Genomic DNA, 15542 nt, shown 5'->3' with positions numbered 1-15542 from the left:
AAAAACGAAAGAAAAGAAAGAAGGAAGAAATACACACTGACTACCTCTTCAGTCTCTGCTCATGTTCAACATTCTAGGCATGTCCAGCTACTGCAAGGTCCTTGTATGTGTTGTGTGATCTCACCCCCATCCCCTTGTACACATGGTTTCCTCTGCCTTGAATGAACTGCTTCTTCCCTTTCTCCCAACTCAATGAATGCTTTTAAGATCCAATTTGATAAAATAAATGCACTTTTCCACTGCTTGTTTTTTTTATTTGTTTCATTTATTGGATTCTTTTTTTTCCACTCACTTCATAACTTACAGATGTAAACATCAGTCAGGCAATGCCACGGAAAAGTCAACCAACTATTGTTTACTGTGACTTGTACATCCCACCTCAGAGAAATACATTGAACTGTCCGGGGCTAATGAGACGTACTGGTATCAAGAGGGTTTAGTATTGAGCAAAATGTTCCCAAGAGGGAGATGTGTGGCAGAAAGAACAACAGAAACATTCCAGAGGTAAGATCAGAGAATTTGCAAGCTGGCTGGACCTCTAATCAAGAAGTAGGCATTGAAAGGCGTTAAGCCCCAGTGTGAAGCCAGAAAGCCAGGGCTGTCTTAACAGATGTCTTTTGATCATCCCAGAAGATCTCAGCTGAAATTTCAATCCCATTTTGCATCCAATACACTGCACATGATGTATAATTATGAGGGTTGAAGAGGGTTTAGAAGAAGTTCAGTCCATGCATGCTGGTTCACTTTACAAAAAAAGTCAGGCCTTTGGAAGTCCACCAGATCCCAATCCTGGAACCACAGGGTGAAGCAACCACAGTAAATACACCGATGAGGGACAGGACTTCAAATGCTGACCATGAGTACCTGGGCTGAACACTTCACCTCTTGGTATCTCCGCTTCCTTTCTTTGTAAAAACGGATAATAATAGGCTATCTTTTTTAATGTTGTGGAGATTAAGTTTCAATAGTAAACAGGTTCCTGAAACCGTGCCTGGCACATGGCAAGCACTCAAAAAATGTTGGCGCTTTTACTGTTTTAATACCAAAATTGGCCTCTCTTTTAAGATGATAGACTCTAAAAGTAGTAGGAGCGTTGTATTCACATAAAAACAGGAGCAAAGCCTCCAACTAAACTGCCACTTGATCCTCTGTGAAGTCCCACTCTCTCAGCTTAATCCTATGACATTTTCTGACTTTTTACTGCCTTTACCATAGTGTATCACAACGTAATCCTTATTTTACTTCCAGTGTAAACATCTTGAGGGTAGAGACAACAAAATATATTGTATTTATGTCGTTATTCACGAGTACAAGAGCTGATATAGAAGCCAATAGTTATCAATGTCCATTTATTCAATATGTATCAAAAATTCATTTTAAATGTTCATGATTACTGTTCACTGACTAAATATTTTATTGAGGCCAATGTGAGCCAGATACTGTCTGGAGCAACAGGGATACAGCAACGAAAGAAAGAAACAAGCTCTATCTTCCACCTTATAGTCTGGTGACGAAAAAGCAAAACAAGCATATAAATCTGCTTTATAAAAGTGATTTAGACTGTGATAACTGCTATGGAGGAAATATGCAGAGGAATGTAGGATATAGAGTAATGGAATTTAATCCAAATACCCTATTTTAATGAACTAACACATTCTCAAGGGTTATATCCCCCCAAGCCAAAGACATTAACACGATCAACTGACAAATAATTAAGAAGAGCCTGGAATCAAGCTTTGCAGAATCCTCAGTTGGTTCATTTGATATGATTCATTGGAACATTAGCATCCTAGTACATGCTCCTAGTAACAAACAGGTATGGGGGTGAATGTCATTCTATTAGAAGCCCTTACTTCTGGAGCTATAAAGATGGGTATTGATTCTTGCTATGTCAATTACTGAATCTGTCAAACAGCCGTTTATACAGATGCTGGACTAATAAGTCCCAACTCTTAATGGGAATTCACAGTAGTTGGAAGAGCTTAGTTAAGATTTTGTTTATTATTCTGACTTACTGTTATTTTAAGATTTTACACAAAAATAAAAGGTAAAAGAGATAACGTAGTGAAATATGCTTTATGGCTATCAAAAATATTAATATAATTCCCAATGGATGTAAAACTTTAAAATACATAAAAATATTGATTTTATTCTAAGACACCACTGACATATAGGAGGTGATTATAGATTAGCAAAGTTACAACTAAACTTGTTTAATACTTGTTTGAAGTTTTAAATGTAGGAATTTTATGGAGACCTGACATGAGACCTGATGGGGACATCATCTCTCTTGAAAAAGCATCATTATTACATGATCAAAGAACTACAGCTATGCTCTGCCAGATAATGCCAGTAAAGAAATTAACTTGTGTTAATAATTATAAAAAACCACAAATACCTCCAAGAAGGTACAGGGCTAACAAGGGTAATTTCCTTAGTTAAGAACAAGCTGTTTTTCTCATTATTTCACTCCAAATGGCTAAGAATGGAGGAAAGGAATTTGTTGCCAAAACACTCCCTAGAGCCGATAATCATAAAATGTTATATGCTTCTGTAGCTTGGTTACAGAAATAGCTCTGAATCTGTCACGGTGGCAGAAAGGGACACAAAAGGGGTAACAACGCATGAAAAATTACATTGGATTAAAAAAATATTCCTGAAATCTGACACACAAAGTTTATTTAAAAACTGGAACCAGTGTAAAGAGAAAGCATCAGATTTCTCCTTGGCCTCATTCCCTGAAGGCCACTCCAGCCACAAAAGGGTCAGAAGGACTCAGGCACCTGCTCTTGCACCTGTCACGCTGAAGTGGCAGATCAACCTAAAACATTAGTGAATGGACTTTACCAAAGATGAAATGGGGAAGAAACAAATACACCAAGCAATGGGAATGAAAGTGCTCAATGTCAAATGTTGTAAGAGACAGGATATTTCATGTTCTTAATATACAAGTAACTTGCAAGCTTTATCAAAATTTGGTCTAAAACATCTGTTAATTTAACAAATTTCTGATGTTATATTAAATGCATAATACATAAACTAAACTTGATGATATTTAATGTATAGTTTTTTAACACTGAAGACATAATATCTATGTGCCTTGGAGTTAACCACTCCTGGGTTGAGATCTCAAGTCTGTCACTTACAAGTTTAGACGTTCCTGAGCAAATCAGCCTCCTCAGCTTACTCACTTGTAAAATGGGACCAAGAACCCTATAAGTGCTCAGAACATCTCATGCTATGGTAAAATAAGAAAAAAAAAGAAATGCAAAAGAAAAATATCTTCACGTACCCAGTAAAAATATAAATTCAGCAATTCTTGGGGATTTTTAGAAAGGCCAAGTATCTATGCCCTCTCATATGTACATTTTCAATCATCAAGCAGCAAAGGAACACTTTTGTTAAATCTAATAACCAGAAAAGCAAGAATTAAGAGACACCGGCATAGGAGGAGCAATGGTTTTGGAGATGACAAGTAGAGGAACCTACAGGAAATGAAGTTCAAGCTTGACAGCATCATCATTACTGAAGCAGCTGATCCTATTAAGTTGAAGTCGTCTTCACAATGTTCTCCTCATTCCAAATTAAGTATACTATTGAGATCACACCTATTTCAATGTATGTTATTACACTGATTAACTATGGAACTGCTGCATTTTGAAAGTCAAGTTTTAAAAGTGTATTTGTCACTCTTAACTCATGTCTGGCCTTACACGCCACTAGATCCTACACTTTCAGCAGGTTGCTTAGGTAAGGATTCTCCACATCAACAAGACCCTGACTGTGATCGTCATCAGGGCCGTGGCAAAGATTAAAGCTCTGATTTTACTGAGGCATAGGAGTAACGAGAATGATGAGGATGAGGATAACAGTGGAGGAACTGAAGAAATGAGTGGAAGGGGAAAAAGAGATTGAGAAGAATATAGCACATGGGGCATGGCAGTAGTTCTAAGATCATGTAATAACCATAATTCTTCAGGCGAGATGATGTGTTACCGTCAGATCTCACGCCTTATCCTCATAAAATCACACATTCAAGACTTAAAAAAATAATAATAAATTTAGTTGTAATTGTGCTAATCTGTAAATATCTTTATATTAAAAGATAAAATATCCCAAAATACTGATTCTACCCTCAGGTGTTACTGAAATATATGAGATTACACTCCGGAGAACTCTCCAGCAGAAAGTGAAAAATGCTGAAAGGAAAACAGTTATCTTTGTAAATGCATCACTGGGAAGTAGGAAAACAGAGCCTCCTCCAAAACCCAGCCACCAGAGAACAGCAGAAATCCGGTAAGTTCTGAGGCTGAACTTTGATGACCATGAACTATGTTTTGATTTCCACTGGGGGCCTTGGCCATGCCAACACAGGTTACCAGGAGAAGATCCCGTTACAAAGCAAGAAACTCAAAGGACACCACCTCCAGCATCAGGCCTAGCCAGCAACCACTCAGCTTCATGGAAGGAGACAGCAAGGAAACCTGCCTGTCTTGGCCTGGGCAACAGGTAGAAGGAGGTAAACAAAAATTATTCTCTGAAATTTGGAAACACAAGTTGACCTTCAAACAAGTCCTTCACACTGCTTTTGTGTTCTGAAAAACCTCAAGCTAGGAATTAATTTTAAAGTGAGTCCCCAACTCTGGTATTGATCCTGGGCACATGGCAGAAGCAAGCAAATATCACATTTAAGGATACATTAGACCATTCTCATTAATGCCCCCAATCAACCAACATGTATTGATATGGCGTGGCTGTGTCCCCACCCAAATCTCATCTTGAATTGTAACTCCCACAATTCCCACGTGTTGTGAGAAGGACCCAGTGGGAGGTAATTGAATCACACGGGCAGGTCTTCCTCATGCTGTTCTCATGATAGCAAGTGAATAAGTCTTACGATATCCGATGGTATTATAAAGAGAAGCTTTCCTGCACAAGCTCTCTCTCTTTGCCTGCCACCATCTGACTTGCTGCTCCATGTCTTCTGCCATGATTGTGAGGCCTCCCCAGCCATGTGGAACTGTAAGTCCATTAAACCTCTTTTTCTTCCAAGTCTTAGGTATGTCTTTATCAGTAGCATAAAAACAGACTAACACCATAAATTGGTACCAGTAGAGTGGGGTGTTGCTGAAAATTTTGGGGCATACTCAAAAATGTGGACACAACTTTGGAACTGGGTAACAAGTAGAGTTGGAATCGTTTGGAAAGCTCAGAAGAAGACAGGAAAATGTGGGAAAGTTGGAACTTCCCAGAGACTTGTAGGTCCAGGCTGAGACTTGTAGGTCCAGGCTGAGGTGGTCTGAGATGGAGATGAGGAACTTGTTGGGAACTAGAGCAAAGAGACTGGCAGCATTTTGCCCCTGACTTAGAGATTTGTGGAACTTTGAACTTGAGAGAGATGATTTACAGTAACTGGTGGAAGAAATTTCCAAGCAGCAAAGCATTCAAGAGGTGGCTTGGGTGCCATAAAAGACATTCCATTTTGTAAGGGAAGCAGAGCACAAAAGTTTGGAAAAGTTGCACCCCCACAATGTGATGGAAAAGAAAATCCCATTTTCTGAGAAGAAATTCAAACGGGCTGCAGAAATTAAATGCCTCTGGGGCATGTCAAAGGTCTTCACGGCAGCCCCTCTCATCACAGGCTTGGAGGCATAGGAGAAAAAAATGGTTTCATGGGCTTGGCCCAGGGTCCACATGCTGTGTGCAGTTTAGGGACTTGATGCCCTGTGTCCCAGCTGCTCCAGCCATGACTAAAAGGGGCCAAGGTATAGCTCAAGCTGTTGCTTCAGAGGGTGCACGCCCCAAGGCTTGGCAGCCTCCACGTGGTGTTGAGTCTGTGAGTGCACAGAAGTCAAGAAATGAGGTTTGGGAACCTCCACCTAGATTTCAGAGGATGTATGGAAATGCCTGAATGTCAGGCAGAAGTTTGCTGCAGGGGTGGGACGTTCATGGAGAACCTCTGCTAGGGCAATGCAGAAGGGAAATGTGGGGTCAGAGCCCACCACACAGAGTCCCTACTGGGGCACCACCTAGTGGAGGTACAAGAAAAGGACCAATGTCCTCCAGGCCCCAGAACGACAGATCCACCAACAGCTTGTACCGTGCACCTGGAAAAGCCACAGACACTCAATGCCAGCCTGTGAAAGCAGCCGGGAGGGAAGCTGTACCCTGCAAAGCCACAGAGACAGAGCTGTCCAAGATCATGAGAACCCACCTCTTGCATCAATGTGACCTGGATGTAAGACATGGAGTCTAAGGAGATCATTTTGCAGCTTAAGATTTGACTGCTCTGCTGCCATGTGAATAAGTCTCATAAGATCTGATGGTTTTATACGGGTTTCCCATTTCACTTGGTTCTCATTCACCCTTTGCCTGACACCATGTAAGACAAGACTCAGCTCTTCCTTTGCCTTCTGCCATGATTGTGAGGCCTCTTCAGATGTGCTGAACTGTGAGTCAATTAAACATCTTTCCTTTATAAATTATCCAGTCTCGGGTATGTCATTGTTAGCAGCGTGAAAACTGACTAACACAGTGAGTAAATAATTATCTTGTTTTTATTAATCTTTCTTAAACATATGTATGGCTCACATTTATTTCGATGTTTAATATTAGAAATGCTTAGAGTCTTTATTTGGAAGTTTGGTGTTTTAGTGACAAGAAATGACCTCTAGGAATTTTATAAGTCTTATTTACATCAATGAGCAGATGGTCAATTTGGTTTCATTATAGATCATTTCACTTTAAGTTGCAGTTTCCAAGATCCTATCAATGGCCTTAAGTGAGGGCTTGCTGTGTTGAAAACTGTTGAAGCTAAGCAAAGTTATAACATAGGTATTAATGATAATTAATACCTATACTTTTGAAATTTCCAAGAAAAAGTTCTTAAAAAGTTGACCCCCTCCCCCTCCAAAAATAAGTTAAAGGAACAATAGAAAATGTAGATGCTACAGGGGTTCTCAAAGCCTGTGTCAAAGTCATGCTGCCCCAACATCACCTGAAACTGACTAGAAATGCAAATTCTCTGAACCCACTTTAGACATGCTGAAATGGTAACTGGGAACGGCAGGGAGGGGAAACCTGGGCAGCAATCTCTGCGTTTAACAAATCCAGCGGGTGATCCTGATGTACGGTCAAGTTTTAGGAACAATGTTGTAGAAAAGCTTAAACATGAAGAAAAGTCTGGCAAGCAAGATTAAGAAAAAAAAGAAAACAATCGTAACTGTCAATACAGAAGTGATGACACTTTAAAATAAATGAAAAAGCCATACATGTGTAAAAATCTATATATAAACTCGTGTAAGGTGCATATCTCACTCACATATTTTAAAGTAAGAGACAGTAAAGGTGCCAGAAACCATCATCAAATCTAATCTTTAAATATAACTTTCTCATCTTATAAAATGAATACATATACTGTTTTCATAAGAAAAATCACTTTAGTAAATACATAACAGACGCTTCTGTTGCCTGACAGACAACCTTCAACTGTTTTTAAAAGGCTTCACTAACACATCACTTAGATCTGGCAGTTTGATAGCTTTTAGTGCCTATCCTGAGACAACAAAAGTACCAGTTTGTGTTGGCCAGGCTCAATCACAGATTAAAAAGCAATTGCCCCCACAATACTTTAGCTATAAAATCATCCATAAAAGAATAAGTTTTGGACATAATACAAAAATCAATTTAATTAATTATTTGTCTATCTAAGCTATCTGCATTTTAGGATAACTTGGCATAATTGCATGCTGTGGTAATTAACTTAAAATGAAGCCCTTAAGTCTCCTAATTTCTTTGCACTACACTAATAAATGATGAAAGCTATGGCCTGTGGTTTAAATTGCCAAAGAATTGTATGTCAGTCACTGCATCACAAGCAGTATTACATTTATATCTCAATTATTCAATCCTGAATATTTTCCTGTTTCTCATGCTGACAGTTAATAAGTTGCCATCACTTGCTTCCAAAGATAATCATAACTTTTCCGTCCTATGTTAACCAGTAAAAGTGGCAGCAATCTTCTTCAAACTCAATTTTTACAGAAGTAACTGATGAACTCGTGATTGTGTAAATGGACTTCCTTCTTAGCTTCTGAGGTTATAAAAATGTTAAATTTCATGACCTAATAAAATTATATCCAAGTTTTGCAAGTATTTTGCAAAATTGTTCACCTGTATTTGTACACATACACTTTTCAACTTGTACAGAGAAAATAACATCCCTATTTGAAAAATGAAGAATGGACCCATGGTTAATTAATAACTAATGAAACCATGTATATTTCCAGTTCAATACAATGCTTCCACCTAAGAACCTGTCAATGCAGCCAACCATTCTTCCACACGCTGGCCAACAGTTCAATATATACCTCTGGATACCACGTGGCTCAAATTGAGAGGTGAGCAAAACAGGATCACATCATCAACATGTATTCTTCGATGGTGAATGTTCTTCCATGTCCTCATTCCAAATACCACTGCAATTATTCTAGTAACTAGAAACATCCCACTCCCAGAAATGACTGCTAATCCTGTGGGCAGCTAACCTGTGATCTTAAGCAAAAACGGAGCACAATATTAATCACAGAGCCAGAATTCAAATGGCTTCTCTCAGTGCAAGAAAAATTCACTGCAGGAAAGAGGGCTGTAGCTCGGAGACACAGTCAAGTATCCGGGCACTTATTAGAAAATCATGGCCCCTGAAGTTCAGAAAACAAATGAAATGTTACCCCAATGACAAGTGAGGTGGCCTATCTGCCTAAGTCCCATTTATATACAAATATCTATTTTCAGCCGGGCGCGGTGGCTCAAGCCTGTAATCCCAGCACTTTGGGAGGCCGAGGCGGGTGGATCACAAGGTCAAGAGATCGAGACCATCCTGGTCAACACGGTGAAACCCCGTCTCTACTAAAAAAATACAAAAAATTAGCTGGGCATGGTGGCGCGTGCCTGTAATCCCAGCTACTCAGGAGGCTGAGGCAGGAGAATTGCCTGAACCCAGGAGGCGGAGGTTGCGGTGAGCCGAGATCGCGCCATTGCACTCCAGCCTGGGTAACAAGAGCGAAACTCCGTCTCAAAAAAAAAAAAAAAAAAAAAAAAAAAAAAAAAAAAAAAAAAAAAAAAAAACAAATATCTATTTTCCTTCCCTTAATAACTACATCCTACCAAGTAAAGTACCTCATGTATTAGGGCCACAGTTCCACCAGAATGCAAGATACTAATTCTTATATATATATATATATATATATATATATATATATACACATATATACATATATATATATGTATATTATATATATAAAAGAATACATCTATTTACATATATATAATATGTAGATATCAATCTTATATAAGAATATATCTAACATATTATATTATAGATAGATCTAGTATATAAGAGCATATCTCTATTAATATAGAGATATATAACATATATTTGGATATATAAAAATGAAGCCCTTAAGTCTTCTAATTTCTTTTCACTACACTAATGAACAGTGAAAGCTATGGCCTGTGGTTTAAACTGCCAAAGAACTGTACAGCAGTCACTGCATTACAAGCAATATTACATTTAAATCTTAATGATATATACTTAGATATATCTAAAAGAGCATTCTATTTAGATATATCTAAATATATATTATGTAATATATATTAGAATATATGTGATGTATAAGTGTGTGTATGCAATTGATATATAAAAACATTAGAATGATTCATAGAAAAAAGGCTTATTATTTACATTTTAGCAATATTAATGGATCTAAGAAGTTCTACATTATAGAAATATGCAGGTTTTGTTTAGTGTAGTGCTTTCCCCACCGTCGTGTACAGAGTACTTTTAGAATCAAGGATCTAGAAATAGAAAGCCATTTGACCCAGCAATCCCATTACTGGGTATATAACCAAAGGATTATAAATCATTCTATTATAAAGACACATGCACACATATGTTTTTGATGGCACCGTGCACAATAGCAAAGACTTGGAACCAACCCAAATGCCCATCAATGATAAACTGAATAAAGAAAATGTGGCACATAAACACCATGGAATACTATGCAGCCATAAAAAAGGATGAGTTCTTGTACTTTGCAGGGACATAGATAAAGCTGGACAGAAAAACTTCAACTGTTTTTAAAAGGCTCCACTAAATACATCACTTAGATCTGGCAGTTTGATAGCTTTTAGTCCTATCCTAAGACAACAAGAGTACCAGCTTATGTTGGCCAGGCTCAATCAGATTAAAAAGCAATTGCCCCAATGCTTTTTCAGCAAGCTGACACAAGAACAGAAAACTAAACACTGCATGTTCTCACTCATAAGTGGGAGTTGAACAATGAGAACACATGAACACAGGGAGGGGAACATCACACACCAGGGCTTGTCGGGGTGGGGGGCAAGGGGAGCGATAGCAGGGGGCAGGAGGATAGGGGAGGGATAACATTAGGAGAAATACCTAATGTAGATGACGGGGTGATGGATGCAGCAAACCACTACGGCACGTGTATATCTATGTAACAAATCTACACATTCTGTACATGTACCCCAGAGCTTAAAAGTATAATTAAAAAAAAAAAAGACAGGGCCACATTATATGAAAAGGCAAAAGTGATACTACAGAAAACTCTTATGGATGAGTCAGGGATCTGGGCTCTGTTTTCAGGCCTGCCCTAACCTAAGTGTGGGCTTCAGTTTACCAGTTGCTTGAGGTTCCCTCTACCTCTAGAATTCATTTCTCTGTAAGTGATTATATTACAAAAGAAATTGTACAAATACAGTTCTCCTGAAGCTTTAAACGTAAAGATTAAGAACACATTAATTCTCGCCCTTGCAAATTATTCAAAACATCGTTAATTTGCTGCTCATTCATTCTGAAAACTGTGCTTGTCAATTTTTTTCCCCTAAAGGATATCATGTGGACAAGCATCTCATGGTTTTAATGCGGTCCTGTTAAAATATGCCACTTTTAGAATTCATTGTGTGATATTGTGTCAGAATTGCTAGCCTTTGCTTACCGGTAATAACTAAAATAAGCAGCCCAGTATAACTAAGATCTGTGTGTAAACAAATGCTTATCTTGACTTCTGTAAATCACTGAAGTAACAAACAGAATGACAAAAGTCCCCTGGCCCTTGGAATGTCCGGAGACCCCCACCCTCGTCTCCACCCAGGAGGTGACTTACAGAATCCCCTGGCCCTTGGAATGTCTGAAACCTTTTCATCCCCATCCCCGCTCCTCACCCCTACTCCCAAGGTGGTTTTTCGGGTATAAAAAGTCTTGGCACCCTCCTTTCGACGCCACAGGTTGGAGAGACGTAAGTCCTCTGTGGTCGCCGGCATAATAAATGACCCTGCAACCTGGCATACTTTTGTCTTGGTGCTAACTTTCTCCACTCGGTCCAGTACAACAATTGCATGTTTAAAACTTGTATATTCTAACCATTTGGAAATTCAACAGACTCTCATTGCTCTAAGGCATTACAAGGGCAATTAAAAGAAACTTACTGGGCGACTAAAACTCCCGTTACAAATGACGAGCGAAGGGTGTGTGGAGAAGAGAAATCAAGCAGGCCGAGCTAAGCAGTCCTGCCTAAGCCACAGTGTGGAGGCAGAACACTGCTTTCTCACCAGCTACCTCTGCCGTATCTCTGGACCTTCATGTCCAAGAACTGAGAGTTCACCTCTCCCCATTCCAGTAACAAACAGGTCATTATAAGAGAAGAGGCAGAAGTTTCTCAACAAAACAATTCTGGAAATTTAAAAGCGTGCTTAGTTCAAATATGACAAACATAAACAGGCTTTAAAAAATCAGATTGAACTATGTCACACTACCATTTGTTGACACTGTATGCTACAAATCTGAATTTAGAAAAGTACCTCTTTTGATTTTTCCTCTTTCGTAAATCTTCCAAATTTTTCGATCATTTCCGCCACAAATATAACATCCATTTTGTCAGAAAAGTTGGCTGCTTCCACAGTGTAAGCCAGTAACTGCCGAGCTGTTGCCACAGCATTGGTTAGATTAAGGGGCATCTACATTTCAAAGGCACAAATGATCAACAAAACGGTCATCAGCAAAATGATCAATACAATCTTGACATTTTCACTTTGCAATTCAAAACAGCCACAAATAATAAAAACTTTATTATTTACTCATCATGGCCTTCTTAAAAATGCTTTTACAAACTCAAGAAAACTGGAATTTTAGTGGAAACTCACCTGAGGGAAATTTTTTTAAGCTTGGAGTGAAATACAATAATACATAAAAATACATGAGGTTAACAAGTTTCACCATCTATATCTTCCCTGGCTATCCAAATTCTACACATACCTCAATCCCAATTGCCTAATAAGGCCTTTCCTGAGTATTCCTGCTGCGAGTGATCAATAACTCCCCAGGAACTCCTACTGCACAAGAGTATGGACTAGTTATTTGGCACTTATCTTTATCGCCATGCCCAGCCTCTAATGTTTTACATTTGTTTATCTATTCAGTCTAACACTGACTTAGCACCAAACATTGCAAAAAGGTTTACGAGGTGCTAAGGGGCAAAAGAAAATACATCACACAGAAGCCATCTTCCACTTGCTTATAGTCTGGTAAGGTTTAAAAAGATGCATAGAACCCAAGATAACAAAGAGCATGTTCAAAAAGTAGTCCAAGTATTCTAAATGATCGCTTTAGACAAAGGGATTATAAAAGGAATCCAAGAGGTGGCTTTCAATATGAACTTGAAGGATGGTTAGAATTCTGTCCGGTGGCTGGATACAGATTCAAAAAGGTATTCAAACAAAGGCAAAAAGAGAGACGGTGACTGGAAAGGAAGAATTCCGTAGAGGACCTTGATTAGTGGTTAAGATAGACCTGATCCTGAAGGCAGTTAAGTCAACTAAAGTAAAAACACCAAACCCTTATATTTTACCTAGTAGTAAAAAAAAAAAAAAAAAACACTTGCGTATTTGGTTTGAGTATCATGTTTTCTCCACAACCCAAGTAAGCTTGAAGACTTTCTAGTTACCTGATTAAACATATAAAGAACTCTAGTGACATCATTTGCATACTGGCAGCGAGAATAATCATCATCTGCCCAAAAGCCGCCTCTATCGCATCTGCGCCAAGCTTTTCTCTCGTCCTGTGGGCTTCCGGGATATATCCCACTGCCATGGGAGTTCCGCGTACACTGCAGATATGCAGTAATGCCCGCCAACGTTCTGGGCCATCTAGAGACAAAGACAAAATGATACAAGAAAATCTAAATGACACAGGTATATTGGGAACAACAATAGCAGAGAAAGAAATCAAAGAGGAGGACATATGTCAATACAACCTTATGACACAGATCATCAAAACTGGGCTGGGAGAAACCTTTGTTATTTGAGCTCTATGTCTCCAAAACTGGGCATGACATCCAACATGTTTAATACAGGTTACCATTGATGCTTATCATAGAAAACACTAAATTATACTATCAGTCACACCAAAATAGAATTCATGACAAAAATCACATAAATAGATCAAGCAATACTAAACTCAATCTTGTTAATGCAATGGGAGTTTAATTGCATAATATCTTAAGGAGTGTCAAAAGATAAATAATTCATCGATTATAAACAACTCCTCTATTTTTAAAAACGTAAAGCACTCAAAAACTATGAGAATATAGAAAATCTACCATAAATAGTAAATCGTATTAGAATTATTTAATAAGAGATGTTGAATATAACAAAATTATCAAATGTCATACATTTCACTTAAAAGCATAATATAAATATTACAAATCAACACTTAATCTACATAAAAGGCTGATCCATTGTCAATAATAAATGTTGATTTCCACGTATTCATGTCAAGAATTTTGTTAAAAAAGAACAATGATGAAGTAGCTGAGATAAAGATGTTACTGTTGCTTCTTTACTTTGGACTTGAAAGATTAACACCAAAGCGTTTTCCCACCCTTCAAACACTAAGGTTACAGCCAGGAGGTAACCACCGAATCCATCAGAGTAAAGGCCAACTGGGAAATAAACGATCATCATACTGCTTCACAGAATAACATATTTCCTTTTGTTTGTATCAACTATAAACTCATTTTTAAATCCCTGAACATAAATAAGATCAAGTAAATAACATATTTAAGGAAGTTTTAAAGCACCTTTGAAAGTAAAGAGAGTTTAAGGTCAAAGCTGCCATCTCCTGCAAATCCTCAACTTTCTACCAAAAATAAATAAATAACTCCCTTTGCTTATCTTAACAGGGCTCAACAAACCCCACCTGGGATTCTGTGGCTCCCCAACTTTCAGGCTACCCAACAGCTTTCATTTCTCAACGTCCTTCTTGCTTGATTTCCAAAAGAACTGAACATGGGGAGAAAATTCGATATGTGCTTCTTCTAATTACGAGACCTACTGAACCACCAGTAGTGAAAAGTACCTTAGCAATATAAGACCTTTCGATGTTCATCTATAAAAGAGCCACTGGGGAAAAAAACAGAAAATACCTTAACTTGTTTAAATTGTGTACTAGAATATCCCAAATTTTTCCCTAAGGTAGTGGCTCTTATACAACAAAACCATTTATTAAAAATGACTCTACTTTCAGAGACTCTGAAATCAACAGGTCTGAGATACAGTTCAAGCAACTCTTTTGTCCATCTCCATAAGTGATTCTGAAATCATTATTCTAAAGGGTAGTCCTCAGACATGGATGGTTCTCAAATTGTGTTACTCAGGATAGGAAACCTATAATGTGTCTTAGACAATAAAAGGATCTGGGCAAATTAAACTTTTCCAGTATTTTCCATGACACTGACCTGAAATCACCTTTGTTGTTGACCACCCTCTCTGGAGGACAGTACTGTGCAGAACTCTCTAATACCACAATATCCACAGTCCTCGTATTATTCCCACGTTTGGTCTGGACATGACAGCCCCAATTTCCAGTAGATCCAGCCTGAATATTAGAAATGGTTAGAGCGCTGCATAAAGAAAGATTTTAAAAAGAGAGAAAATATAATTAGGAAAAAAGGGAGACAATAATGGGCCTCAATCATTCATTTAGCAAATATTTTTGAATGTACATTGTGGGGTAAGCACTTGCTATATAAAAATGAATTTAAGAAATGATTTTAAGTCCTTCAATGTCAAGACAAAAAAGCAAAGAGATCTTTAAAATATATGATCAGGGCAATAAGAGACCTGATTGATATGAATCAAATGCAATGCCATATGGCGCATGAGAATTCTCCTTGAAAAAATAGGGAGAGGAGAACACTTTACAGAACAGGAATGGCAAATAATCCCAGCACTCTGGGAGGCCAAGGCGGGTGGATCATTTGAGGTAAGGAGTTCAAGACCAGCCTGGTCAACATGGTGAAACGCCATCTATACTAAAGATACCAAAAAAGTTAGCCGGTTGTTGTGTTGCATGCTTGTAATCCCAGCTACTTGGGAGGTTGAGGCTGGAGGATGGCTTGAATTCAGCAGGCTGAGGTTGCAGTGAGCCAAGAGAGCACCACTGAACTTCAGCCTGGGTAATAGAG

At 38.3% G+C, this 15542-nt stretch overlaps 1 protein-coding gene across 1 annotated transcript in view; it reads right to left on the bottom strand.

Annotated features, from left to right (window-relative positions):
- ADGRA3 (adhesion G protein-coupled receptor A3) overlaps positions 1–15542 on the bottom strand; it is a 127929-nt gene that overhangs the window by 38915 nt on the left and 73472 nt on the right. Inside the window, exons 8-10 of the mRNA XM_017509817.2 lie at positions 14814–14978; positions 13023–13224; positions 11881–12036 (exon numbers count right to left, since the gene is read on the bottom strand). Coding sequence (XP_017365306.1) covers positions 11881–12036; positions 13023–13224; positions 14814–14978 — 523 coding nt within the window. The remainder of the gene's footprint in view (positions 1–11880; positions 12037–13022; positions 13225–14813; positions 14979–15542) is intronic.

This window comes from Cebus imitator, unplaced genomic scaffold (assembly GCF_001604975.1).
Source record: "Cebus imitator isolate Cc_AM_T3 unplaced genomic scaffold, Cebus_imitator-1.0 Scaffold422, whole genome shotgun sequence".
Lineage (NCBI taxonomy): Eukaryota > Metazoa > Chordata > Mammalia > Primates > Cebidae > Cebus > Cebus imitator.
The sequence above is the reverse complement of the archived record's forward strand: the minus strand, read 5'-3'. Positions and strand labels throughout refer to the sequence as shown.